The sequence below is a fragment of the Cnephaeus nilssonii genome (assembly GCF_951640355.1).
Source record: "Cnephaeus nilssonii genome assembly, chromosome: 24".
NCBI lineage: Eukaryota > Metazoa > Chordata > Mammalia > Chiroptera > Vespertilionidae > Cnephaeus > Cnephaeus nilssonii.
This window is the reverse complement of record NC_137095.1, coordinates 14237504-14264779: the sequence shown is the minus strand read 5'-3', so window position 1 is coordinate 14264779 and position 27276 is coordinate 14237504. Positions and strand designations below refer to the sequence as shown.

At 46.5% G+C, this 27276-nt stretch overlaps 1 protein-coding gene across 1 annotated transcript in view; it reads left to right on the top strand.

Moving 5' to 3' along the window:
* The window catches only part of CERS3 (ceramide synthase 3), a 57684-nt gene extending 32446 nt beyond the window's left edge, over positions 1-25238 (top strand). The window contains exons 6-12 of the mRNA XM_079764243.1: positions 1616-1673; positions 2825-2875; positions 3386-3478; positions 5805-5933; positions 7580-7686; positions 14959-15112; positions 23194-25238. Coding sequence (XP_079620369.1) covers positions 1616-1673; positions 2825-2875; positions 3386-3478; positions 5805-5933; positions 7580-7686; positions 14959-15112; positions 23194-23358 — 757 coding nt within the window. The 3' untranslated portion in view covers positions 23359-25238. The remainder of the gene's footprint in view (positions 1-1615; positions 1674-2824; positions 2876-3385; positions 3479-5804; positions 5934-7579; positions 7687-14958; positions 15113-23193) is intronic.
* The last annotated feature ends 2038 nt before the right edge of the window (positions 25239-27276 follow it).

The window sequence follows — 27276 nt, the reverse complement described above, 5'->3', positions numbered from 1 at the left end:
ATGAAAGCTCTGTTCCTTACATTATACAAATGTCATTCTTAATATTCCGTTGTTGCTTCAGCAATCATTAACTAAAACAGCAGTAATTAAAAGAATTTACTTGGCAAAGCTATTAACATACACAAATGTAGAAAGACTGGTGTAATGAATGGGGTATGCTATGTCTCCATCACCAACTCTAGTAACTCTCAACCCGGGCCACCCTGTGTCACCTCTGCTCTGCCTACTCCTCCGCACCACAGGTATTTCTGTGGGTCGATCTTTTCACTTTTCCTGAGATATACTGACATACAGCACTGTATACAGTTAAGCACACAGTATAATGACTTGGCTTACATACACTGAGTGGCCAGATTATTATGATCTCTGAACGCATAGTAATCTGGCCACTCAGTGTATATATATGTATATATATTAGAGGCCTGGTGCATGAATTCGTGCATGGGTGGGGTCCGGCCAGCCTGTTCAGGGGGAGGGGACATGGGCGGTTGGCCAGCCTGCCTGCTGGTCAAACTCCTGGTCGAGGGGACAATTTGCATATTAGCCTTTTATTATATAGAATATACACTGAGTGGCCAGATTATTATGCATTCGGAGATCATCATCATCTGGCCACTCAGTGTATATTGTGAAATGACTGCCGCGGGTTTAGGTTACATCCTTCATTTCATAGAAAAAGGAAAAAGAAAAGAAAGTATTTTCCTTGTAAGGAGAATTTTTAGGATCTACTCTCAGAAATTTTTAAATATACCATACAGCAGTGTTAAATATAGTCACCATATTATATATCACATTCCTAGTGCTTATTGATCGTATACCTACAAGTTTGTACGTTTTGACTGCTTTCATCCAATTATGACTGAAGATCACTTCTGGAGTAAATATCAGACATTGTATAATTTCATTAGTAGGTATTTTAATATACATCTCTAAAAGATACATACCACAGTAATTTTAAACATAATTGCAATACCAGGATCATACCTTAAACAATTTATTTCATAACAGCAAATATTCAGTGTGTTCATTTTTTCCTTACCTGTCTCAAATCTTCTTGACAGTGTAGTTTATTTGAATCAGGGTCTAAATAAGACCCATGCATTACAGTTGGGTTGTGTCTTTTAAGTCTCTTAATTTATAGGTCTTTCTCCATCCATGACAAAAAGATACTCTTTCAAAATATGCTTTTCCAAGGCAAGACTAAAAAGTCAGGCCACATATAAACCTCGTCACTGGGAACGAAATGGGGATAAAAGAAATGATTTGATAATACATCAAACCAGCATTTATTGTGTGTTAGGAAGTACACTAAGCAAATAATAATTATAATAACTGCCACTTATTGTTGCTTGCTTCCTGCTAGACACTATGATCTGTATTTTTCATAAATTATTTTCAATTCTTTTTACATTTTGAGGCAAGTTTTGTTTCCATTTTACAAGTGAAGAAGGTAGGCTCCCTGCGGTTAAAACTGACCTAAAGTTGCGGCCGTCTAAGGGGCAGTCTCGCGATAACTTGATGGACCTGACTGCAGAATGCTCGGGCTTTCTGCCGCACCAGATGTTTTCCCCTCCAGGGTCCGCCTCCCTTACCAGACTCTCCTTTCTTTTGGCAGCTGGCGATTTGCATTTTACTTAGTGATCACTGTGGCTGGGATTGCATTTCTTTATGATGTAAGTTGTCTTTGTGATATTTTTGATTGGAACTTGTCTTTAATCTTTAAAATCCCTGCCCTTGATTCCCTGAGGATCTAGTGCTTTCCACGAGATAGCAGCTCGTAGCCCGCTCACCCTCTGAGGCCTGGGGAGTGGCTTTTCCTAGGCTGTCTTCCAGCGCCTCCGTTAAACTGTGCATCTGCAAAGTTCATGCTTAACCCAGTCTCTCCATTTCCACTTAGGCAGCTCATGCACCCACTAAGCTGGACTCCTGACAGTCCCAGAACATGCCTGGTACATCCCCACTTGGGGATTTTAGCACATTTTCCCCCTCCGCCAGGAATGTCCTGCCCCTCCCATCTCTCTCTACCTGTCCAATTCCAACCAGCCTCATAGCAAATGCCACTTGTCCCATGAAGACTTTCCTTACTCATCCATCAAAAACTAAATCTCTCCTTACCATCTACACGAATAAAAGAGAAAGATGCAAATTGACCATACCTTCGCAATGCCCACCAGCCAGTCAGGAGTGAGTATGCAAATTAACCCAACAAAGATGGCGGGTTAATTTACATACACAGGCTCCGAGTGGCCGGGGGCATTCCACACCGCCCCAGCCACTCCGGGCCTCTGGGCAGCATGGGAAGGCGGAGAGGCGGCTCCAGGCCAGAGCGAAGGGGGTGCTGGCAGCCAGGGGAAGGAAGGCCAATTCTTGCACGAATCTTCGTGCATCGGGCCTCTAGTTATGTAAATAATTACTAAATGATTGCCTTACTAAGTGATTATAAACTTAATAGTACATTGTTCATAGAAAATAAAAGACAGCCAGCTTTTAGAGACTGCTCTCAATTTCTCTTAAGATACTTTATTGCTCCAGATTATCTGATTGCTACAGAAGCAGTCATAGATTTGGTTCGGAAATCAGTTTGTTAGAAGAGGCATTCATTTGAAATTATTTGCTCTGTGAGACAGGACGGGTTTTGGCCCCACATCCACTAGTCCAGGGTGTTGTATAGCGATGTGTGTGGATACCTCCAGAGGGAGAGACGTGCAGCGGGATGCACACATGCATCTTCCTGTGCGTGCCTGCCCCTGTCAGTGCCATCAGGAGGAGCTTGCGTTTTCTGCTGAAGCCAGCCTTTGATTCTGACAAACTTTTTTCCCCCCAGAAACCTTGGGTATATGACCTCGGGGAGGTGTGGAATGGCTATCCCAGACAGGTAAGGACCTCTGATGTAGCCCCCACTGCTTCAGCCCCCAGACCCCCGATACTGTCCCCCCGTGATAGGTCTGCACCACTGTCCTGCTCTGTCCACGTCTCTGCAGGCCTTTTTCTCCTTCTCTGTTGGAACGGACTCATCCTCACTTACCCAACACGTGTCTCATTCTATTAGTCTGTGTACAGTTCATTCTGTGTTTGAGTTTAGATTTACCATCTTGCTATTTTATCTTCTATTTGTACCACCTTCTGCATTTCCCCTTTTTTTTGTTGTTTTCTCTTCCTACATTTTTATGGGACAGTCAAGTTTTAAAAAATTATTATTCCACTTCTTCCCTTACTTAGCTTTTCAGTTATGCATACTTTATTATTTTAGTAATTATCCTAGAGATTACCATATACATCCTTGAATTATTAGAATTAATACAGATTCGGGTTCCTGGGGAATGTTATATCAATAGGTATAAAATGAGTTACATGGCATTAAAGTGAATACTCTCATTTTTCTCAGCCTTTGCTGCCATCCCAGTACTGGTACTACATCCTGGAAATGAGTTTTTATTGTTCTCTCTTATTTAGCCTGGGCTCTGATGTGAAGAGGAAGGTAAGTGTCTCACTTACAAAGTTACTTTATTCATTATTTTTCCAAAGTTTTATCCCCTGCCCCAAATCTTAATCTTTAAATTGTATTTTATATGTGTTAAGTTCTAGTTCATAGTTTTGTGGGGTTTTTCTTCTTTTTATAGCACAGAATAGTGCAAATTATATTCATACTTTGGTGCCTAGGTAAGTATTTGTAGTGGAACATTATATAAACACTGGAGGCCCGGTGCATGAAATTCATGCACTCGGGAGGGGGTTCCTGTGCCCTCTTGCAGTCCCGGAGCCCTCAGGGGATGTCCGAATGATGGATATCCTTAGCACTGGTGGTCAGTGCGCGTCATAGCAACCAGTCGTTCCACTGTTCGGTTGATTTGCATATTAGCCTTTTATTATATAGGATTAACACTGAAGCTAATCGAGTCATTTTCTCAAGAAATAGAATTGAAAAAAATCATTTTAGGTATATATATACACACACACACATACATATACATACACTCAGGTAGGTTGATCCTGTAATGATTCTGTCTTTTTTGATTTCTTGAGGCAATAAAACCTTTGATTTTCTTTTAGTAGTTGATTTTTCTTTATCATGTACAAGGTACATTGAGTCTTTTAAAAAAATTAAGTGTAGATATATGTCATACGTTTATAAACACATATCTTCGGAGTCATAAAACGGTTAGGAGTTGGGTAAAGCACAGACTCTGGGGTCAGATTGCTTGGGTTTGAATCCCTCGCTTGACCCTCACTAACATCTTGAGCTAGACGGTTAAACTCCCCAACCTTCATCTCCTTGTCTATAGCACGGAGTGGAACAGAGTTCCTATCTGCTCTGGTTGCTGTGGGGATTAAGCAAGTTAAACCACATGAAGCACTTCCTGGTATACAGTAAGTGCTCAATAAATTAGGTTATTATTATCATCATCTTTAGTCTCTTACTTTGGCCACAAGGAAACTGAAATCTTTTAAGTTTTTTTTAAAAGCACTCTTTTGAAATATTCACATACCATACAATTCACCCATCTAAAGCACATAATTCAGTGGTTTTGAGTCTAGTCACAGAGTTCTGCCGTCGTCACCACAGTCAAATCTGAGAACATTTTCATCACCTCAGAAATAAATGACTCTAGCGGTCAGTTCCCATTTCTTTTAACTCCCATGGCCCCGGGCAACCACTCGTCTGCTTCTTGTCTCTATGGATTTGTCTCTTCTGGACATTTCCTATAAATGGAGTCACACAATATGTGTTCTTTTTGTATCTGGCTTCTTTTACTTAGCATAGTCTTCGCAGAGTTTATTCATGTTGTAGCACGTGTCAGTATTTCATTTCTTTTTTTTAAATAGTCCTTGTATGGATATGCTGCACTTTGTTCATCCACTTACCAGTTGATGGCTATTTGGGTTGTTTCCACCTTTTTGGCTATTAGGAACAAAGCTGCCGTGAACATTCAGATACAAAATTTTGCACGGACATATGTTTTTTTTCTCTCGGGTACATACCTCAGAGTGGAATTGCTGGGCTCTATGGTAATTCTATGGTTAACCTTTTAGGGAAATGCCCACTACTCAACAAAGCAGCCACCACTAACAGCAGTTTGCAAGGGTTGCAATTTCTCCACATTCTTGCCAACACTTATTGTTTATCTTTTTTGTGATAGCGACCCTGGTGGGTGTGAAGTAGTATCTCCTGTGGCCTTAATTTGCATTTTCCTGATGGTTAATGAGGCTGAGCATATTTTCATGGACTTATTGGCCATTAGTACATCATCGCTGCAGAAAACCTTTGTGTTTTTATGCTCAGTTGTGGTACCTTTTTTAGCCTGGATTTGCTACTGTAGGTTATTCCACTTTTATTTGTTATCTCTTTCAGATGCAACCCCTCTTATTTCACTGGTTGTGTAGTGTTTCTTATATGTCTGTTTTCCTTTTTGGAATTAGACGTGGAATAAACAATACATGTAAATGTACACAGGATATGGTGTGTGTGTGTGTGTGGTGGGGGGGGGGTGTACAAATACCCAGTGTGGGGTTGTGGGAGAAACAGCAGATGCCAGGACTTAGATGACAGATGACAGGGGATCTCTCAAAGTTAAGTGACTTTATCAGTGAGGGCAATTCTTGTCCTATCTCCCTCACAAGGATTATATTTAGAATTAAAGTGAAAGCATTTTATAAATTTTAAAACATGCAAATGTTATTAGTTTTTAAATCCTCCTCCTCCTCCTCCTCCTTCTCCTCCTCCTCCTCCTCATCATTATTAGTTCTTCCAGTGTTGGGAACTAATTGCACTTTCCTAATGGTTTCCACTTCCCCTCCTCCTGTAGGATTTTCTCGCTCATGTCATCCACCACCTGGCTGCTCTCAGCTTGATGAGCTTCTCCTGGTGCGCTAACTACATTCGCAGTGGGACCCTGGTGATGATTGTGCACGACGTGGCCGACATTTGGCTGGAGGTAAACGCTTGCCATTAAGACACTGGTAACAACAGGACGTCCTGGGCTGCCGTGCCCCTCACAGCAAGAAGCGTGTGTGAGGGTCCAGCAGGGCCGTGAGTCCTGAAAACAGCCACAGCCCACAGATGTCTCTGGGTCCCCACATCCTTCAAGCTCAAAGAAACAAAACTTTTATTTTTATTTTTTTAAATATATTTTTGTTGATTTCAGAGAGGAAGGGAGAGGGAGAGAGAGAGAGAGAGAAACATCAACGATGAGAGAGAATCATGGATCGGCTGCCTCCTGCACGCCCCCCACTGGGGATCGAGCCCACAACCCGGGCATGTGCCCTGACTGGGAATCAAACCGTGACCTCCTGGTTCATAGGTTGACGCTCAGCCACTGAGCCACGCCGGCCAGACTGTTGTAGGATCTTGTTCTTCTAGGTCTGGGTTCAGCAAACTTTTTGGTAAAGGCCAGATAGTAAATCTAGCGTTGTGCACCACACAGAATCTCTTTTCACATATTCTTTTTCCTTTTTGTTTTTCTGTTCTTCTATTCCTTTAAAAATGTGAAAACCATGCTTAACTCAAGAGCTGACCAGCTTTAGCCTGTAGACTGGCCTGGAATTCGCCAAACCCTGTTCCAGACGTAACCAGAAGCCATTTCAAAGCAACTGGCTACTATTAAAATATGAGCTGTGTAGAGCACTTTGTTTCTTGTATGTAATCACAGTTAGCCATGTAAATCCCAGTCTGAAGGTCAAGATGATTACATTCCCTTCGGGCAGCAGTGGGCTTGGCCAAAGGCTTGTGCCTGGGTTTCTTCTCCACGTGCTGCCCCTGAATGTGGCCGCCTCGGCTGTAATCGCCCCGCTCTCCGATCCTGTCTCAGTGACCACCTGACAGTGTGACTACATTGGCCGGGACCTAAGGATTGTATGCTACTCTGTTGCTTCTAAACCCTCCAGTTCAGCGGGCTTTGCTGTGTGTCCACTAGCAAAAGTTGTGTTATTAGACATTGGAGGTGAACATAAGCCCAAGGTTGTTCCTGCCAGCCCCTCCGCCCCTCCACCCCCCACCCTGTCATTGACACCAGACGACTCCTTAGGCAACCAGGCTTTCTATCCTTAGCTGTAACAGGAGAAGCCCTACCTGACCCTTAGGGTATGTTGTCAAGTTGAGCTCATTGCTGTTAGAAGATGTTCTGAGGACCTTCAGTAAAAAACACAGCAGAATTAGCCATAGCTGGTTTGGCTCAGTGGTTAACAGACTAAAAGGTCGCAGGTTCAATTCCAGTCAAGGGCACATACCTCGGTTGTAGGCTCGATCCCCAGCCCTGGTTGGGGCGTGTGTGGGAAGCATCCAATCAATGTGTCTCGCTCACATCGATGTTTCTTTCTCTCTCTCTCTCTGTCTCTCCTCCGCCCTTCCACTCTCTCTAAAAAAAATCAATAGAAAAAATATCCTCGGGTGAGGATTAACAAAAAAACCCACCATAATACCGCAAATCTTGTTTCATCTGTTTCCCCACTCACACTCCACCTCCCCCCCCCTCCCCCTGATTGTTTGGAAGCAAATCCCAGACACACTATCATTTATAAATGTTTAATTTTAGAAATGTGTGCTAATATTTTATCTGAACACCATTTTTTTCTTTGTTTTCAGTCTGCGAAGATGTTTTCTTACGCTGGATGGAAGCAAACTTGCAATACCCTGTTCTTCATCTTTTCCGCCATATTTTTCATCAGCCGCCTCATTATCTTCCCCTTCTGGTGAGTAGACGGTGCCCTGTGGTCAGTCCCCGCGCCGAGGTGGCCTGGCACGTTGGTCAAGTCGGAGCATTGTCCTTTCTTTCCTTGATCTCCAGTTCTTCGTGCCAAGTTCAGTGGGAGAAAGAACATGAAGGGGCCCTTTTCACGTATAATCAAAGCAGTGCCGCATGGCTGGTGTGGCTCAGTGGTTGAGCTTTGATCTATGAACCAGGAGGTCACGGTTCGATTCCCAATCACCAGTGTGGGGTGTGCAGGAGGCAGCTGATCCATGATTCTCTCTCATCATAGATGTTTCTATCTCTCTCCCTCTCTGAAATTAAAAAAAATAAATAAATAAAATTAAAAAAATATATATATCTCACACAAAAGACTTAACACCTGCCGCTGTGGAAGAGACTGGTGACAAGGGAGATAGAAACTGTGACCCAGCGGGGAGGCTGCCCCTCCTCCTCTCTGTCCTGTCCATGAAGGTGGATCTTCCCTGTGATGAACAGCTTTTCCAGTTATTCCAGTGAATGTCCTTGGCCAGCTCTTTAAAGGAGAGGCATGTTCTATGTCAAAATTATAGTGATTATAACCACCATTAATTGCAGGCCAGCCCCTGGGTTAGGCCCTCTGTCTGTCTTGGCACTAGTCTGCACAGCAAATCCGACAGCTGTTATGGCTCCCGGCTCACAGGTGAGGAAAGTGATACTCTTTTCACTCTCCACCATCACTGGTCCCCACCGTGCTTTGCGTGTCCTTTTGATGCTGATTGGCTCTTGACCCCAGGGCTGGCAGTGGAGAACCTGTGTCTTCCCTGACAGCCATTCCTTTGGCAAAAAGCTTCATTCTCCATGTGTGGGTTGACAGAAACCAGGAGAAAAGCGGGAGGCAGCCTTTGGTGGTTTGGAAGGAACTGTTTATCACCAAGCAGAGTTTGGGGCTAGCCTAGGAGTTTCAGATCCTCTCAGCAGAAAACTTAGTGCTACTGAAGTTCCTGAGTTCCAGGGGAAAGAGCCAGAGACCAGGGTAAGGCCAGATTCCTGGTGGATGGACTGCACCCTTGACTAGCATCCAGGGAAGTCTGGGCAGAGAGGACAGGGCGCTGCCCTCCCTCGGGGAGCAGCTGCATTCTTTTTATTTTTCCTTTTTAATTGATTTCAGAGAGAGAGAGAGAGAGAAACATCAATGATGATAGAGAATCATTGATCGGCTGCCTCCTGCACGCCCCTTACTGGGGATCAAACCCACAACCCGGGCTTGTGTCCTGACCAGGAATCAAACTGCGACCTCCTGGTTCTTAGGTTGATGCTCTACCACTGAGCCACACCAGCCGGGCACATCTGCATTCTTTAAACCAGGACTGCATGTCTTGATTAGACATTTTCTGGCCAGGAGAGGCAGAGTGCTGCGGTTAAGTTCACGGATGGAAGTCAGTCCTGAGTTCAAACCCTGGCTCTATACTTACTGCCTGTGTGATCGTGAATAGGTTAGGTCATTTATCTGCACCTCAGTGTTGTCATCTGTAAAATGGAAATAAGGGTCGTCATGAGGCTTAGCTGAAGTAGTACATATATAATAGTTTTGAGCAATGTCTGTGACAGTATCAGTAATGCCAGTTATTATTACTAAAATGATTAATGAGTCTTGTAGACTTGGGAGTTTAATCTGGAATCAAATCTGAGATCCAGGCTTGTTCTACTCTTCTTGGTTGATGAATCACATTACTGTCACTGCTTTGGCTGAGCAAGTGTGCTTGTGAAATCAGAAGATTGCACGATAGTCATTAATGATGGGATGAATATTGTTGCAGATAACAGTTGAGTCGTGGCTTTTCAGTGTGAGTTGCATGGTACTCCATGTCCAGGGTTTGCCCATCGCTGACTCCTGTTATGGTCCACGTGTCCCCGCTATCTGTACCCGCATAACAAACCTGCTGAAAATGTAGTGGCTTACGACAGCTGTGAGCAAACTTCTGTGAAGGGCCATGGAATAACGATTTTAAACCTCTGAGGGCCACATATGGTCTCTGTTGCATACTTTTCTTTGTATTGTTTTGTTTCCTTTAAAATGTGCCAAACCCAGCTTAGCTCACAGGCTGTAGAAAATGGGTCGCAGGCCAGATTTTGCCCACAGTTCATAGTTTGCAGGCCTCACTCTTAAAAGTACAACGTTTATTGATTATTATTATCGCTATGGTTCTGGGAATTGACTGGCCTCAGCTACATGGTTTGCATTCATGTGGTTACAGGCAGATGGTGGCGGGGAAGTCAGCTGAGGTTTTCTTGAAGGCTCCCTTACCCACATGGTAGAGGTAACACATACAAGCCGTGGTTGATGCTGATGGTTGGTTAGGGCTGCAGCTGTGCCGTCAGATGGAGCAGCTACACATGGCCCCTCTGTCGGCCTGACCTCCTCATAGCTCAAGAGCGATTGAGGCAGTCCAGCCGGCGTGGCTCAGTGGTTGAGCGTCGACCCATGAACTAGGAGGTCACGGTTCGATTCCCGGTCAGGGCACATGCCCAGGTTGCAGGCTCCATCCCCAGGGGGGGGCGTGCAGGAGGCAGCCGATCCATGATTCTCTCTCATCACTGAAGTTTCTATCTCTCTCCCCCTCTCCCTTCCTCTCTGAAATCAATAAAAACATATTTTTAAAAATAAGAGAGAGAGAGGCAGATCTGTCTCTCTTTTATAACCTCGCTTCAGAAGTCACACCAAGTCACTTCCAGCCTCGTTTTCTGCAGTGGGTCCAGGTCAGGGAGTCCGGCTCATATGAAAGGGATGGAAAATTAGGCTCCATTTCTCGATGGGAGCAGTTTCAAAGAATTTGTGGATGTATTTCAAAAGCAAGCCCCAGGGAACACGTCAGTCGGGGAGTTCTTTGAGGGCCTCTAGTATTGTGCTGTGGTTGGCTTTTGATTTAGCAACGAAGGACGCTCTCCTCACACTTTCCCATGATGTCTCAGATTCAACACGCAGGCTTCTTCTTGCCCAGGAAACAGCTGGTCACAGCGCCGGGGTTGCGTGACTGTGGAGGTGGCGTGTTGCTTTCCCACACATCCTTGACTTTAAAAACCCCACGTCTGAGAACTCATTCCCATGCCTGCATTTCTGGATTTCAAGGAGAATTAGTCACGCATTTGGCATGGTCTTGACCTTGACACTTCAGTGAGGTCAGAGAGCAGCCCATAGCACCGTTTGCTGTCTTCAGGGAGTTAGAGATTGCAAGTTAACCAGCCTTAACAGACTTGACTGTGAACATGTCTTTCGCTGGTAAAAACTTTCCTGTGCTGATGTTGACTGATGTGCATTGTCTGGGAGGTGGAAGGAAGCCTATCGGAAGTTCGGGAGGTGGGTTTTCAAGGCTTTTGGAAAGACTCCATTGCAGTGCCTTGCGCTCTAGCTTAAATAGTTTCCCCAAAAGTTTGAACCTGTCGCACAATCGATCACCTTGTGACACCAAAGAGGAAAAGCGAGTCCCTGTTGTTGCCTGTTCCAACAATCTGTCCCAGCCCTGTCCCTGCGCACACTCGTCTGCAAGGCTGTCTTAGGAGTCCAGATCGGGTGGGATTTCCCGTGGAGCGAACCACGTGCAGAGGAGAGACGATTTGAGGGTTCAGACGTTTTAGAGCTGCGGTGGGAGGCAGTGTGCAACTCCGCTGCTCTAGTCTTTCCAAACGCCTTTGTTGCGCCCTTGGGGGTGAGATCAAAGATTGATCAGGGAGAAAGCAGACCCATGTGAAATTTTTCTGGAAGCTTCGCAGGAAAGGACTGGCGCTTGCACATGACACTTGTCTCCCTTTCTTTGGCTTTTCCTGGATTTCCCCAGCCGTAAGCACATGTGCGTTCCCTGGGGAGTTGCCTTTGGCATTTGCACCCCGCTGTTCCCTCTTCCCCCCGCCTGCTCCTCACGGGGCTTCACTCAGCTGACTCTCAGTCACCGGCAGCCAGAGTGAGTGACGTGGGTTTTCTAAACATTGTTACTCTCAACCTCAGGCAGGAATTCCAATTGGCAGTGTCCAAATTGCTTTAATCGAATTGCCTGGTTACCCTATTTGTTTTCATGTTTATTCAGAAGTGTTTAAATTTCAGGCTTATGTTTTTTAAAAAATATATATTTTTTATTGATTTTAGAGAGGAAAGGAGAGGGAGGGAGACACAGAAACATCAATGATGAGAGAGAATCATGGATCTGCTGCCTCCTGCACGCCCCCTACTGGGATGGAACCTGCAATCTGGGCATGTGCCCTGAGCGGGAATCGAACTGTGACCTCCTGGTTCATGGGCTGATGCTCAACCACTGAGCCACTCCAGCTGGGCTAAAGACTATTAATACTGACCTTTAAAAAAATTTTTTTTACAAAAACAAAATCATCTCCAACTGTGAATAATACTCAGATCCTTAGCTCCAAGGGTAGATATGCTTATGGAACTTTGTTTTTCACCACTGGTCCCCTGGTCTTCCTTCAGGTGGTCCCCTGGCCTCCATTCAGGTGGTGCCCTGGCCTTCATTCAGGTGGTCCCCTGGCCTTCCTTCAGGTGGTCCCCTGGCCTCCATTCAGGTGGTCCCCTGGCCTTCATTCAGGTGGTCCCCTGGTCTTCCTTCAGGTGGTCCCCTGGCCTTCATTCAGGTGGTCCCCTGGTCTTCCTTCAGGTGGTCCCCTGGCCTTCATTCAGGTGGTCCCCTGGCCTCCATTCAGGTGGTCCCCTGGCCTCCATTCAGGTGGTCCCCTGGCCTCCATTCAGGTGGTCCCCTGGCCTCCCTTCAGGTGGTCCCCTGGGACACTTCCCATGCAAGGGAATTCTGTGGGTGGTGAGAACATGGAAATACTTGGAATGGCGACTTGGAGAGAGGACAGTTTTAAGGAAAGAAAAGACCAGACAGCACTGAAGGCACCCAGCAGGGCTCTAGCTGACGTGCTGAGTGAATGACAAGGCAGGGGCAGAGCCGGGTCTCGGCCTGGGGTCGGCTCCCAGGACCCTGCCGGGGCTCAGGGCCTGGCCTGGCCACCAGGGGAAGGAGGGGCTCGTGCAGGGGAGAAGGCTCCGGGGAAGGCCGCTCCCCAGCCGCCGCTGCAGATGTGTATCTCGGAACCAGACTTTCCGGTCCCGCCCCTTGGGGAGCAGACAGTGCGTGGCCCGCGTGTTTGTTCGGTGTCTCGCGGCACAGTGTGCCCTCCGCAGTGCTCGCTCCCGGCCCCACATGCCGGGCCCCTGCTGTGTGTGCCTTTAAGAGGGCAGCACAGCCTCCTCTTCCTGTCAGAGCATCTTAGGGGATGGGGCCTCAGCCACAATTTAGCCCGACTCCTTCCTTCCTTTATTGCTTCAGAAATAATGCCAAGCTTCCCTGACAAGTTCCATTTATTCTAGAGAACTCTCACTGTGCCCTTTACCCCGATTTACTGGTTAGTGTTTGTCCCGTTTGCTTTGTCATCCCTTCTCTCTCTTCTCTCTCAGCACACACACACACACACACACACACACACACACACACACTTTTTCTGAACCATTTGAAAGTTGCAAACATCATATCCTTTTAGTCTTAAATACTTCTGTATTATTTCTTAGAACAAGGACATTCATTTCTAATATTTTAAGAATATGTTTTCATCCAATTCTGTGCAGCTATTGCATAGGATGGTAGTGGTCGGCAAACTATGGCTCACAGGCCAAATCTAGCCCACAAACTTTTGGTTAATAGTTTTATTGGCACACAGCCACACCCACTGATTGATGCATTTATTGCCGATAGCTGCTTTACCACTGCGGCAGGAGAGTTGAGTGGTTGCAACAGAGACCAAATAGCCCAGAGGCCTGAAATACTTACTGTCTGCTCCTTTACCAAGTGCTTTCTGGCCCCTGGTATGTAGGTTATGTTCGTGGACATGGCCAATTCTCTGTAACATGTTATTGAGTGATAACATGTTATTGAGTCATGGGGAAGGGGGAAGTGCCTTTATTGTTTATAGGAAAGATGTCTTAAATTAGATTCACCAAAACGTACTAGGTTACCTGTGAGTTGTGAGATTTTAGGTGATTTTTACTTAACCTCTTTATATTTTTCTGTAATTCCTAAGCTTAAAAGAATATTTGCATAAATAAAATGGATAAGTGGCTATTATCTTTGTTATACAGAGTGGGTGAATAGATGAACTGTGGTATGTCCATAAATTGGAAGACCACTCGGTAATAAAAAGGAACATGTTACTGAGACCCGGGACAACTTGGGTGAATCTCAAAGGCACGGTGCTGGGGAGAGAGGGCAGACTCAAAGCTGACTCACAAAAGAGAAACTTCAAGGGTCGGAGGGCAGACGAATGGCTGCCAATGCCAGGCATGGGGAGGGTGTGACTACACGGGCACAGCACAAGGGTAGCGGTGACAGAACTGTCTGTACCCTAATGGTGGTGGTCACACAAACCTGTGATATATTATAATTCCTAGAGCAAACCAAAAAATAGTTAATTTTACTACATGTTAAATTTAAAAAATAAAATAAATATGTATAGGATAAAATTGAGGGATCATACACAAAAATTACAGTGCTATTTGTTTAAAATTATGGGCAACTTTCCAGTTTTATTTTCCTACTTCCTAGGGATAAGTTATTTTTATAATTAGGATATAATACTGACAAGCAAACCTGTGCAAGAACTCTGCGATGTGGTAGTGTGGGAGGCCTGGGGAGGGACTCGCTGGCCCGTCATGCTGCCGTGGCACCTGGAGGAGCCGTGTGTTAGGGTCGTCGAGGGCGGTTCACACTGTGTCCAGGAGTCTGTTTATGAAACCCGGGCAGCACGTAGTTCCCTGTAGAAAGTGGGAGGAGCAATAGAATTGTTGCTTCTTTCAGAGCCTCTTTTATCCGGAAAATTGACTTTTGTAGAATTCCCCATAAATGAGACTATGTCGTAAGGTAATAATAACCCCATATATCCACGCATAATCTTGTTTGTTCTCCAAATCTGGGAGGGGGAGTGGGGTCCGTGCATGCTCTTCTGTTTGCAAAGAGGAAACCGAGGCACCAGAGCATCGGAGCGCAGGCTGGGTGGCTGTAAACATTCCGCTGGCTTTAACTTTCCTCCCAGGAGGCAGACCGCGCTTTCTGTAGCTTGCCAATAATGATAAAAAAGGTAATGCTATCATATTGTTGTCTATTGAGCATTTCCTGGACATCATTAGAGATGAAATGAATGCTGTATGCCTTGGGAGGGAAAAAAAAGCCGTTCTCTCGCTGAAAAGTCACAAATACTCGGACTGGAACGAAACGCTCTCATCTGTTTGGTTTTCCAGGATCTTATATTGCACGCTGGTCATCCCGATGCTCTACCTCGAGCCGTTCTTTTCCTACATCTTCCTCAACCTGCAGCTCATGGTCCTGCAAGTCCTCCACCTTTACTGGGGTTACTTCATCCTGAAGATGCTCAAGAGATGCATATTCACCAAGGTCAGTGCTGTCCGAGTCTCGTTATTCTTTTAAAAAATACACGTTTCTATTGATTGCATTTTTTAATATTTTTAAAATTGATTTCAGAGAGGAAGGGAGAGGGAAAGAGAGAGACATCAATGAGAGAGAGAATCATTGATCAGCTGCCTCCTGCACACGACCCAATGGGGGTCGAGCCTGCAACCCGGGCATGTGCCCTGCCCGGGAATCTTAACTGTGGGGACCTTTTGGTTCATAGGTTGATGCTTAACTACTGAGCCACACCGGCTGGGCATTATTATTCTTAGCAAGTAGACTTCAGTGCCAGATTGAAGGTGAGGCCCAGACAGTGGAACATTCTAGTTAATTTATAGTTAACCAGAATTATTTTTTAAAGTTTTGATCATTATTAAATTTTTTTTTCTAGACTTTTCATTAAGTAGGTCTCGAAGGTGCTTTTAAGAAATAGCTTTTATTAGAGGACAAGTTAATTTTAAGAGATTTTAATCTAAAAATTGATTGCTGCTTTTTAAAGAATGTCCTAATGAGTCTAGATTTGCTCCAGGTTGGGACAAGCTTCATGGTGACAGTTGAACAATATCTTAGAGCATCTGATTTGCATATAATGTTCTCCCCTGAGTTTTCTCCTACTCTCTGAAATACTGTATATCATTTGGCAATCATTTTTTTCTGAAAACATCTGTTTTCCTAAACAACACAATGATAAGACAGTTCAGACAATAGAATATGGTTTTGTTTTGAGCTCAGTTCTGGATGTTAACTTCAGAGCAGGGAGGAGCGGGCCTCAGCAATGAGGAAGCGCAGCACCTGGGGCGATAGTTACCTGCTAGTGACTGTCTGTATCCTTCAGGGTGTCGGGTGCTAAAGAGAGGCCGGCCTTGCTGTGGAAGACGAGAGGCATGGACTCAGGGCACTAGGGAACGCTTCATGGACTAGACGGGACTTGACTTGGCCTTCAAGGCAAGTTAAAAAAATCAGATCACAGCTCCTCTTTGTGTGCAAATCATACATCCAAGGCTCGAAAGGCTCTTTCAAAGTTGGGCCATCCATGTCTGACCCAGCATCGCATCCTCATCAGAAAGAGTGACCTGTAGGCCATGGAGATGCTGGTCATTTGTCTGATGAGCTCATTGCTCACCTCTGATTAACTCGGTTTCCTACCGGAGGGAGTACCTGTGCCTCAGTGACCCTTGAGGAGCTGACAATTGCGCGGACATTGCGATAATTGACCTTCTACCATGTCTTACCGTCTCGATCTAGACAGAGGTGTGGGAAATCAGGCTACATCTCTATGACTCCCAAACCAAATTCTGAAAGCTGTGTTTTTAAAAGAATCTAAATTACTGACCTGAGCTTGTTTTCCTGAGAGTAGATTCTCCGTTAAGGTTGGAGTGCCAAGAAAACATTTCATTGACTGGTTCTGGTTTATTAATATTCTAAAGAGTTTTTCTGTTCTCTGCCAAAGCTGTTTTATCTCGAAGTGACTGATAAAGTTGAAGTGACTGAGATAAGGATACGACTGAGCAGCTAGACAGCTGCACGGCCAGGGGTTGGAGGGAAGGAAGGACACCGGACTGAACCGCCTTAGCTTTGGGTCAGGCCTTCCCGGAGTCCTGTCCCTGGGCAGGGACTGTCTCATTACCTGGCGGGGGACAGTGACCACAGGCCGGGAGGGAGCCAGCAGAACAGAACTCGAAGCCAGGAGAGATTCTTGTTTGGTTTCATCGTGATTTTCATCTGCCTCATCTCTGATGGCTTGTACCAGGCCTAAGTGAAAGCCTAGCGGGCCGGGGGCTGTGGACAGGAAGTCCTGGTTTCTCGTGCTGCGCTGTGGAAAAGCTGCTTCCAATTGCGAGTTGACAGCGGCGGTGGAGGCCCCCAGCCCCTCGCTGCGGTTCCGATGACTTCAGCTGGCGAGCATGTGCACTCCGTTCTCCACGCGGTGGCAAAACTGGCTGCGAAACCAGCTTGTTCCTCCAAAGCCCTAGGCCGCCTTTGAAAGAATGCTGTTTCAGGCAGAGTGCATTCATGGCATGAGGGGGCGGAGGGGGGGGGGGGGGACAGAGCCGTGGAGGGGAGGGACAGAGGTGGTAGTTGACATTCTTAGAGCAACAACGAGCAAGTCAGTTTTCAACAATATTTCATAAATATCGAGTATTTAACACTCAACTTCATTGTTACTAAAGTGACTAATTCTTGTATATTTAATACATGGGATTGCAGAAGTTTGTAGGCCTCCAAAAATTTCTTTTAAATCTCATAACAGAGAGTGAGAATTCGTCCCTTTAAGTTTCTTCTGCCTGGTAGGCCCTTCGTAAGTCCTTTTGAATATGCAAATGAATACATAATTTGGGGAAGCAAACCACGCTGTTTGGGGTGGAAAGTTAGAGAATAATTTATGAATCTTTCTACGGTCTCCATGAGTTTGCATGGTAGACTGCAAAAGACAAAAGTGGTTATACTTCTTAATAGTGATTTTTTAAATAGTCACACTTTCTTTTTCCTGAACAGTAGGGTCATTGCATGCGTACAATGAATGAGGACCTACCATTTGCTTCTGTGGTCACAAGCCTTACAAGAGCAACAGCACTGTAATCTCGGGACCCTGACATATGCCGACCGTGGGGGGCAGGCATCTTGCTGCTCGAGACCAAGACTTGGCTCTGAACCCTCGCAGGGTCCCGTCAGGTGGTGACGTGGTGATGCGCTGCCAGCCCGCACACCGCCGCGGGAAGCGTGGCGAGCCCGTGTGCTCCCCTGTCACTCCCCTGCAGACAGGAGAAGTGCTGCCGGGAGAATTAAAGGGGCACAGCCTGCTTTCGTTACCATCCCTAGAACTTGATCGTCCCTCAGTTTTTCTTTTCTTCCTGGTAAACAGCATGCTGGGTGCGGGCCAGCTCAAGCGTGTCTCTGCGACATCTTAGCCTGGTGCGCGGCCAAGACACGAGGGAGGAGCCGTAAAGGCCGGGTGGAGAAGCCAGCCCCTTGGCAGCCTGCCCCCGCCATCTGCTCTCGACAGGCAGCGCGCCCCGAGTTCACAGAGTGACACTTGACACAAGCTGCACCGTTGGCGTGAGAGAAAGGAGCCCTCATAACCACGAGGAAAGTGAGGCCTGCAGCAAGGTCACAGTCATTGCATGCGCAGCCGTGCCTGGGGCCCGAGTCCCTTCACTCGTAATACTCCTCCTTTTCTAATTACTCTTCATGCAAACACTCGTTTTTTAAAATTGATTTCAGAGAGGAAGGGAGAGGGAGAAAGAGAGAGAAACATCGATGAGAGAGAAACATCAATCGCTGCCTCCTGTACACCCCCAACCAGGGATCGAGCCCAAACCCCGGGCATGTGCTCTGACTGGGAATCAAACCAGTGGTCTCTTGGTGCAAGGGTTGCTGCTCAACCACTGAGCCACACCAGCCAAGCTCAAACACTTCTTTGTTTGAAATAACTAGAAAATCAATGTAAAATATTTGTCTGAAGTGAAAAATAGTGAGTACATAAATGCATTGACTAACCAAGATCACAAAGTAAAATGCAGTGACAAATCCTTTGACTTATTTTGGGACTTTTTAAAAGCATAAGAAAATGTTTTATAGTAATTTTTTTAATCCCAAGTAACTTCCTGCTAAGCAAGCAGGGTACTAACTGAGAGCACAGGCTCCTGTACCTTCAGATCTCAGCTCTCCCACCTCCTGGCTGTGATCTAGTCCTTGCCTCAGTTTCCTCACCTGTGAAGCGGGGCTGATGGCATTGGGACCTGCCTGCCCTGTAGGCTGAAGCCCTCGAGTCAGTGTCTGGCCCACAGGAAGCACGTGGTACGCGTTAGCTGTCAGCAGCAGCAGCAGCAGCACTGTTGACGCCCGTTCTTTGCGCCAAATCACAGGGCGCCAGTGAATTCCACGGAGCCGGGCAGCTGGCTCCCCGTCCAGCTCTCCGCCTCTCGCCCAGGTGCTGCTGCAGCGGATGTCAGGGGTCAGGTGGAGACGGGGGATTTTTAGGGCAGAAAACAAATCCCCTTCAGGGTTTCATACCTGTGGCTGTGATGTTACAGATCGCACATACATGATACATTTGAATATAACATGGGGTTTTGTTAATATTAAATGCCACACAATTTCCAGTTTATCCAAGTTCCTGTCATGCGCAACCACCTACGTGTCCATCACACAAGCGCTCAGTCCCAGGAAGTCCTTTCTGAACCTGATTTGTCATCTCAGGCGGGGGCCCTCCATCCTGCTGACCCACACCCCGGCACGAGCCTGAAATGAAATTCCTGGGTCATATGACTCACCTATAGCCGAAATTTCAGAAAGCAGTATAATGCCGCAACCATAATGAAAAAGAAATGAGATGAAAGACACTTCTGATAAATATGCATTTCACGTGTAACACGTGTGTGTGGCTTCACTCAGCAACATGCTGAAGTCGGTAGATGCCATCTGCTTATGTGTAGACCGACTGTGAACGGGGCAGCTGCGCGCACAACCGGCACCAGGGCTGCGCTGGGGACTCGGCGGCACTGGTAGTCTTGCCGTTGGTGGCGTGCTTTTCTGAAACTGAAGTTCTGAACAAAAAAAAGCAGTCTTCCTTTGATTTATGTGCATCGTTGCATTCCTGGAAAATTGAGAATATATTGAAACCAGGCAGGAATGGCTGTGCTGGAGTGTCAAGTGGAGTTAGGTTCCGGGCTCAGGTAATTGTAACCAGGTCTTCACCTGCATGCCGGCCTGGCGGCCCATCTGGACATCATGCACACTGGGGGTGGCCGGCGTGCCAGCCACTGCCCCCGAAATGTCAGGGGTGCTCCCCAACCTTCGTGACTATGGGATCCACAACTTACCCAAGTTCTCATGTGGTGCAGGGCCTCTTCCTGGAAGTGAGGGTGCTGACGTTGTGGCTCAGGGCAACGGGGGCGCCCTCGAGGACCAGCTCACCTCTCGGCTCAGGCAGCTCCGCGAAGCCCGGGCCAGTGGCGGGAGGTGTGCTTCTGCTTTTCTTTGTTAAGCCTCACCTGAGGAGATTATCCCATTGGTTTTTTAAAAAATACATTTTTATTGATTTCAGAGAGGAAGGGAGAGGGAGAGAGAGAGAAACATCAATGGTGAGAGAGAATCATTGATCAGCTGCCTCCTGCACTACTGGGGGTCAATTTTGAATTAAGATCAAGGTGTGGCAGAGCTGTGTTCCCGCTAGAGCAAGCATGTCAAACTCATAGGCTAACATGGGCCAAACAAACAAGGTGTAAGTGTATGTGGGCCGCAAAAAAACAGAAGCTTCAATTTTCATAGAAACGTGGGTTTATTTCAATAGAGACATGCTGAATACAAAGGAATGAAGTAAATAATTGTTAACATAAAATAATAGAACATTTTAATAAAAGTTAATGTTTTTTCTTGAGCATGAACTTACCAGACACTAAATAACTGCCCAAATTAATAAGCGTAATGCAAATAAAACTATTTTTCTTGTTTTCTGAAAGCGAAATATTTCCTGTTGCGCACACCAAACAAGCCAGTCCAAGACTAATGACGTGGCCATCGGCTGCTAAAATATTCGCTGCTGGTAGTAGTGAAGAGAAATGGTGCGCCTGCGCCTAAGGCGCGTAAGGGAAATGAATGCAGCGTGGTTATAGTCATCAGTCATTAGCGAACATTGTAGCTTGTTAGTAATAATTATATATAACTGGATATTGTAAAAATTAAGTCACGAAATTTTTATTAAAATGTTTCTTACATTCTGTTATATTGGCTGGGCCACAAAAATATTCATTGTGGGCTGCATGAGGCCCGAGGGTCGTGAGTTTGACATGCTTGTGCTAGAGGCTCTAGGGGAGAATCTGTGCTTTGCCTCTTCCAACTTCTAATGACTGTCAGCCTTGGCCTGTAGCCAAGTCTCTGCCTCTGTCTTTCTATTTCTTCTCTCTGTGTCAGACCTTGCTCCGCCTCTCTTACAAATACACTGTAATGGCACTTAGGACCCATCTGGATAAACCCGATAATCTTCTCATCCCAAGATCCTTTACTTAACCACATCTGCAGGCTTTACCATAGAAGGTAACATTCAACGTTCCAGGAACTAGGACCTAATGTTTTTGAGGACATTTTTCAGCATACTACAGTAGTGTTTAGAAATCAAAAGAGAGAGAGTGTGTGTGTGTGTGTGTGTGTGTGAGAGAGAGAGAGAGAGAGAGAGAGAACATGAGAGAGAGAGAGAAAATTTGTGTTGCCCTCATATCTTGCAGGCTTAGTGCTAAACTTACTTATTAATTCTCGGAGTGTTTTGAAAGATTCTTTGGGATTTTCTCCATAGATAATCATGTCATCTGCAAGCAGGAGCACTTCTTCCCAATCTGTATGGCCTTTGTTTCCTTTTTGCCTTATTACATTGACTAAGATTTCTGATACAGTGTTGAATAGCAGTGGTGAAAGTGGACATCCTTGCCTTGTGCCTAATCTTAGGGGGAAAGCATTCAGTCAGTCACCATTAAGTAGGTGTTAGCTTCTATTCCTTGCTCAGCTTTTTGTTTTTATCATGAATGAATGTTGAATTTTATCAAATAGTCATCTATTTTTCCTTCTTTAGATTGCTAATATAATAGATTACATTCATTCATTTCCAGATGTTGAACCAGCCTTGCATTACTAGGACAAATCCTACTTCATTGTGTATTATTATTTTTATACTTTCCTGGTTTTGATTTGGAATACTCGGTTGAGGACTTTCATATTTATGTTTGTTAGAGATATTGGTCTCTAGATGTCTTTTCTTATATGGTCTTTGGTTTTGGTATCAGGGTAATCCCGGCCTCATAAAAAGTTGGTAAGTTTTCCCTCTTCTATTTTATGGAAGACATTGTGGAGACTTGGTATTATTTCTTCTGTGTATGTTTCATAGAACTTGCCAGTGAAACCATCTGGACCTGATGATAATTCTTTTTCAGAAAAATTTAAACTACAAATTTCAGTTCTTTCATAGTCACCTCCATCTCCGGGCTGCCTAGACCACTTTGGGTGAATTTTGGTGTTTGTAGTTTTGGGGGAATTGGTCTACTAGTACCTGCCTAAGTGGTGCGATAGGTATCTGTGGAGCGGTTCATGGCATTCTGTTACTAATCTCGGGGTACCTGCAATGGTGACAGGCATTGCCCCTTCCTGTTTTCTGATAATTTGTGTCTTCTCTTTGCTTTGACAACCTTGCTAGTGATTTATCCGGTTTATGGATATTTTCAAAGAACTAGATTTTGGTTTTATTGCTTTTCTGTATTGTTTTTATTGTTTCTGCTTTCATTGATTTTTTTACATTATTTTCTTCCTTTTGCTTGCTTTGGACCTATTTTCTTTTTTTCTAGTATTTTAAGGTGGAAGCTCAAAATTATTTAACAATAAGCTTAAATTATTTATTTGTGAATATATTATTTCTTCTTCTTTTCGAATATAAACATTTAATGCTATGAAATTTCTTGTAAGTACTGCTTTAGTTATATCCCACCAACATTGAAATATTGTGTTTTCACTTTAGTTCAAAATATTTTCTAATGTTTCTTGAAATGTACTCTGTGATTCATTGATTATTTGTGTGTTAATTTCCAAGATTTTGAGATTTTTCCATTCTATTTTTTTAAAATATATTTTTATTGATTTCAGAGAGGAAGAGAGAGATAGAAACATCAATGATGAGAGGGAATCATTGACTGGCTGCCTCCTGCACGCCCCCTACTGGGGATCGAGCTGCAACCCGGGCATGTGCCCTTGACCAGAATCAAACCCAGGACCCTGAGTCCGCAGACCAGCGCTCTATACACTGAGTCATACCGGCCAGGGCTTTCCTGTTCTATTTTTGACATTGTCTTCTGTGTAATTCCATCATGACCTAAAGCATACTTCGCCCGTGTCAGTTCTTTAAGTTTGTTGAGGTTTGCTTTGTGCTCATGCCCTGTTCTGCCCCAGTGAGTGTTTGCTTGTTTGGATGGGGGTTTTCTTTGACGGGGGCCATAGCTCTGAACTGGGCCCACTTACCTGCTCATTCATTCATTCAAGATTGGCTGGCCAGCTGTCACTCACAGTCCATTCTCTCCTTTGTCCAGAACATCCAGGATGTGAGGAGTGATGACGAGGAGGAGTACGAAGAGGAGGGAGAGGAAGAGGAAGAGGGGAAGGAAGAAGCCACCAAAGACAAAGAGAGAGACTGTTTGAAGAACGGACTCGGGCCTGACCGGAGCCTCCTTCCCAATGGTCACCATGGCCGTTAGCGGGAAGCCCACGTGGGCCCGCGGGCCAGTGTGGCCAGGGCCGCAGAAGCCAGGCTGCCCTCCATCACTGCAACCCAGGACTCACAGGGACCCCAGGTCCGCCCTCCCTCTTCCCCACGCCCCCTTCAGATGTATTTAAGAAAAGCGTTGTCGGGTTGTGTTAAAATGTTAAATATAAGCGTTCCCATGGGTTTACTGCAGGTAGGACCAGACCGGTCAGAGACTCAAAGATCTCTCCAGGGAGCCGTGTCGGTTCTCGCTGTCGTTCCTTGGAGATGGTGGCACTTCGGGAGCTCCCTGTGCTGCGGGCGTTGCAGCGCCCGCCTTGCCCATCCCTAGCGAGTGCGGCAGCGCCGTTAACCCGCTTCCTCCGATGGGCTCGGCCACACAGCTCCTTGCCCCAGAGCGACTGAGAGGTAGCGATGGGACAGGGGCTTGTTTTAAACCTCCCAAGCCTGTCGCTCCGTCTGTCCAAGGGGAAGAATACCTGTCCCGCCTACCTCACAGGCTCGGAGGAAGGATCCAACGAGAGAAGGCAACTCTGGGGTTATTGTCACTGCACCTCGTCCCCTGCGATTCCAGCTCCCTTTGGGAGAGAGAACCTGGCTAAGCTGGGCATTGCATGGGCCTGAAGGAGAGACCCTGTCTTAAAACGTCCCCACTCAGCCTGCCTGGAGACATCTGGAAGTGCAAATGACCAGAAGGCCCTTTCCATTCTACCCTGAAACTATTTATTTGTTAGCTTCCCAAGGGTAGTTTCCCAATTCCCTGGGAATTCTCCTCCCGCAGGCCCAATGGCCACAGGGAGGGAGTTGGGTCCCATCCCATCGTCTCGCGTTGTGCTGGTCTGTCCTCCTTTTCTTCTCTGAAAGGCCAGCAGAGCTACCCAGCAGGCCCTGGGGTCCACCTGGGGGCCTGGGGGAGTGGGACCGGTCAGGTTGCTCCCTGAGCCACTCTCACCGGGAAACCGGAGCCTCTGGGCATGATATGCGTGTGAGCTCCTGACCCAGAGGAAACCTTAGACCCGGGAGGGGGGTGCTGCCCATTCATCTCCCCGGTCACCAGCCGGACTGCCAAGCAGCAGCACAGAGCCCAAGGCAGCCTGGCCGACACCCCAGACGGCAAGCGCAGGTGCTCGCGTCAGCCACGGCTCCCGGGCCACCTGCGTGTCTGGGAGGACAGAGGGGCCGGGGCTGCGGGGCTGCGCTTGGTCCCACGGGGACATGTCTCCTGAGCCCAGCATGCAGGGCAGGCCCGGGGCGCTTAGGTGTCTGCTGGCTGAGGAAAGGCCACTCCCAGCAGAAGGAAAACCGGGCACCATGTGCACCCCGTCCCACCCCCGTCTCTCGGACGTTTTGGTCACACTGTGCACCTTCGTCTCATTTCACTCAGGGCCCGTATTTAAGCCAAGGCACAGCTAGGACCGTGGGCACCGGTCACGCGTCCACACAGGCCCCGCCGACTGGGCTGCGGCCCCGGAGCAGGACGGCTCTGTGCGCAGGACAGGTACCTGAACGTGTGTTTTACTTAAAAGATGTTTTTTGTTGTTGTCTTTTTTTTTTTTTTAATTTAGTTCTTTTTAACGAAAAAGATGTTTTTAAAACCTTCAGGTTAAACCGAAACCAAAACCGTTCAGAATTCTTCCCCCAATGGAATCTCCTTTTGAGAACTCCCTAGGACAGTAGAAAAGCGTGTGGCACATGTTCTCTGCACAGCCATGTGGCCACTGCGAGTCCAGTGCGTTGTCCCCATAATGTTATATTATAACCCAAAGTGCCCGCACCCTCTCAAGGGCACCGCTGTGGAACTATTATTACTATTACATTATTATTGTTTTGGTGGAAGAAGAGCATGCTGAGATAGTGTTTTTTAATGTTTTTCGTTGGCAGAGTATTTGTTCTCTGATTGATTTTGGTGTTGTCTCTGTACCAAGTATCTTCTTGCTTACGGTAAAGAATTGTTTATCGGCTGCTCTACCCTCCAGTTCTCCTGTTCTTGTTGGAATGGTGAAGGTAGAATCGATGTGCCAGTTTCTGCCATCTCTGATAGCTGGGGCCCTAACCTGCCTCTCAGGTAGATGCGCTGTGGGGCGTGTGTGGGGCTGGTTTTAGAGCAGCCGCTCTACCTACAGGAAACACGGGCTCAGCCTGTGCCAGGTGACGTCATAAAAGTGCAGCCACCGCGCCCCAAGGTGACTGTCATGGAAATGACTTAACAGTGCAACCAAGACAGGGCCCGGCACACCCGGGATTGAGTAGATTCGGCGCACACCCTGCTCGGCTTCTCAGAGCTGGTGACTGGTCTCACCTGGTGTGGAACCATCTGCCGGTCCTCTGGACTCTAGAGACGCCCTGCCAGGAAGCACAGGCCACAGAGCCACGTTAGGACAGTGGGGCTGCTGGCCATGGGGTCCCGACACCGGACAAGAGGTGGCAGGTTGGTCTAGACCGGGGTGAGCCTCGGCTCTGCACAGTGTAGACAGACAGACACCTGCAGGCTGGGGCCTCACGAGGTCCTGGCGGCAGGGCCCTGGGGCAGAGGCACTCTGGGGGCTCAGGAGGGCACCGGGCCTGGAGGTGTTTTCTCACCCGCCTCTCAGGGGCGGAGGGGAAATGGGGTCCATCAGCATTCCCTGTGACCTACGCACGCCTTGCCTGGTGCCCGCTGCACATTTCCATCCAGTGCTTTGGGGTGAGAAACAGAAATCTGCATGTCAGCCGCGTCTGGGTGCTTCTGAAGAGCAGTGAGGGTTCTGGGGGGGCCCCCACTCCCCACCCACTTCGTTCCTACCAGCCGTTTCACATGCTGATAGATGGGGACATGCCCTGACACGGGCTAGTCAACCCCAAATCCGTCACCCAGATAAAGCAGACATTGGGCGGATAACAGGAGAATAAGAGCTAGCGCCTTTGACGTCCTCGCCTTTCTCAGATTGTTGGTGCTGTTTGACCACAGCCTTTCCTTTTTCCTAAAAATTTTTAATACCAAAAATACCATTAAAAGAGCCCATACCCTCATTGTGTCAATATATTGGAAGGTGTAAGTAAAATGTATAAGTTCCTAGCAAAATACAACTTGTCAAATGGGCACACGAGGAAATAGCTACCTAAATAGTCGTCTGTATAAGACAAAATTAAATCTGAAATTATAAAATTCACACACAACCCCACAAAGCAGTCCTTAGGCCCAGATGGGAATTCTTCCAATATTTCAGAAAGAATTTACACAAGCGTTACGCCAGCTTTTCCAGAGACCAAAGGAAGGAACACATCCACGCTTGTTTTATAAGACCGGCACAATCTGGACACTAAAATCTGACAAGATATTAGAAAAAAACAAAAAACGAACAATTACAGGCTGTCATTCATGAACATAGGCACAAAATCCCTAAACCAAAGCTGATCAGTGATTCTCTCTCATCACGGATGTTTCTCTCTCTCCCCCTCCCTTCCTCTCTGAACACAATAAAAATATAGTAAAAACCAAAAATAAATACATGAAGAGGCCCTTTGCCCAGTTGCCAACTCTTGGTCCTTGCAAATAAAAACCTTCCACCAGGGGGCCCCCAAGCTCTGGTGAAGGAGAAGAGGGGGGAAGGACAAAATCCACTGGTGGTTAAAGGGGGAGAGGGTCCTGGCCGGTGTGGCTCAGTGGTCGAGCATCTGCCTATGAACCAGGAGGTCACGGTTTGATTCCCGGTCAGGGCACATGTCTGGGTTTTGGGCTGGATCCCTAGTAGGGGGCGTGCAAGAGGCAGCCAATCCATGATTCTCTCCCATCATTAATGTTTCTATCTCTCTCTCTCTCCCTCTCCCTTCCTCTCTGAAAACAATAAAAATATAAAAGAAAAAAGAGAAAAATAAAATAAAAAAGCTCAAAACCCTGGAACAATTGAGTAAGCCAAGTCAAATGATGGGC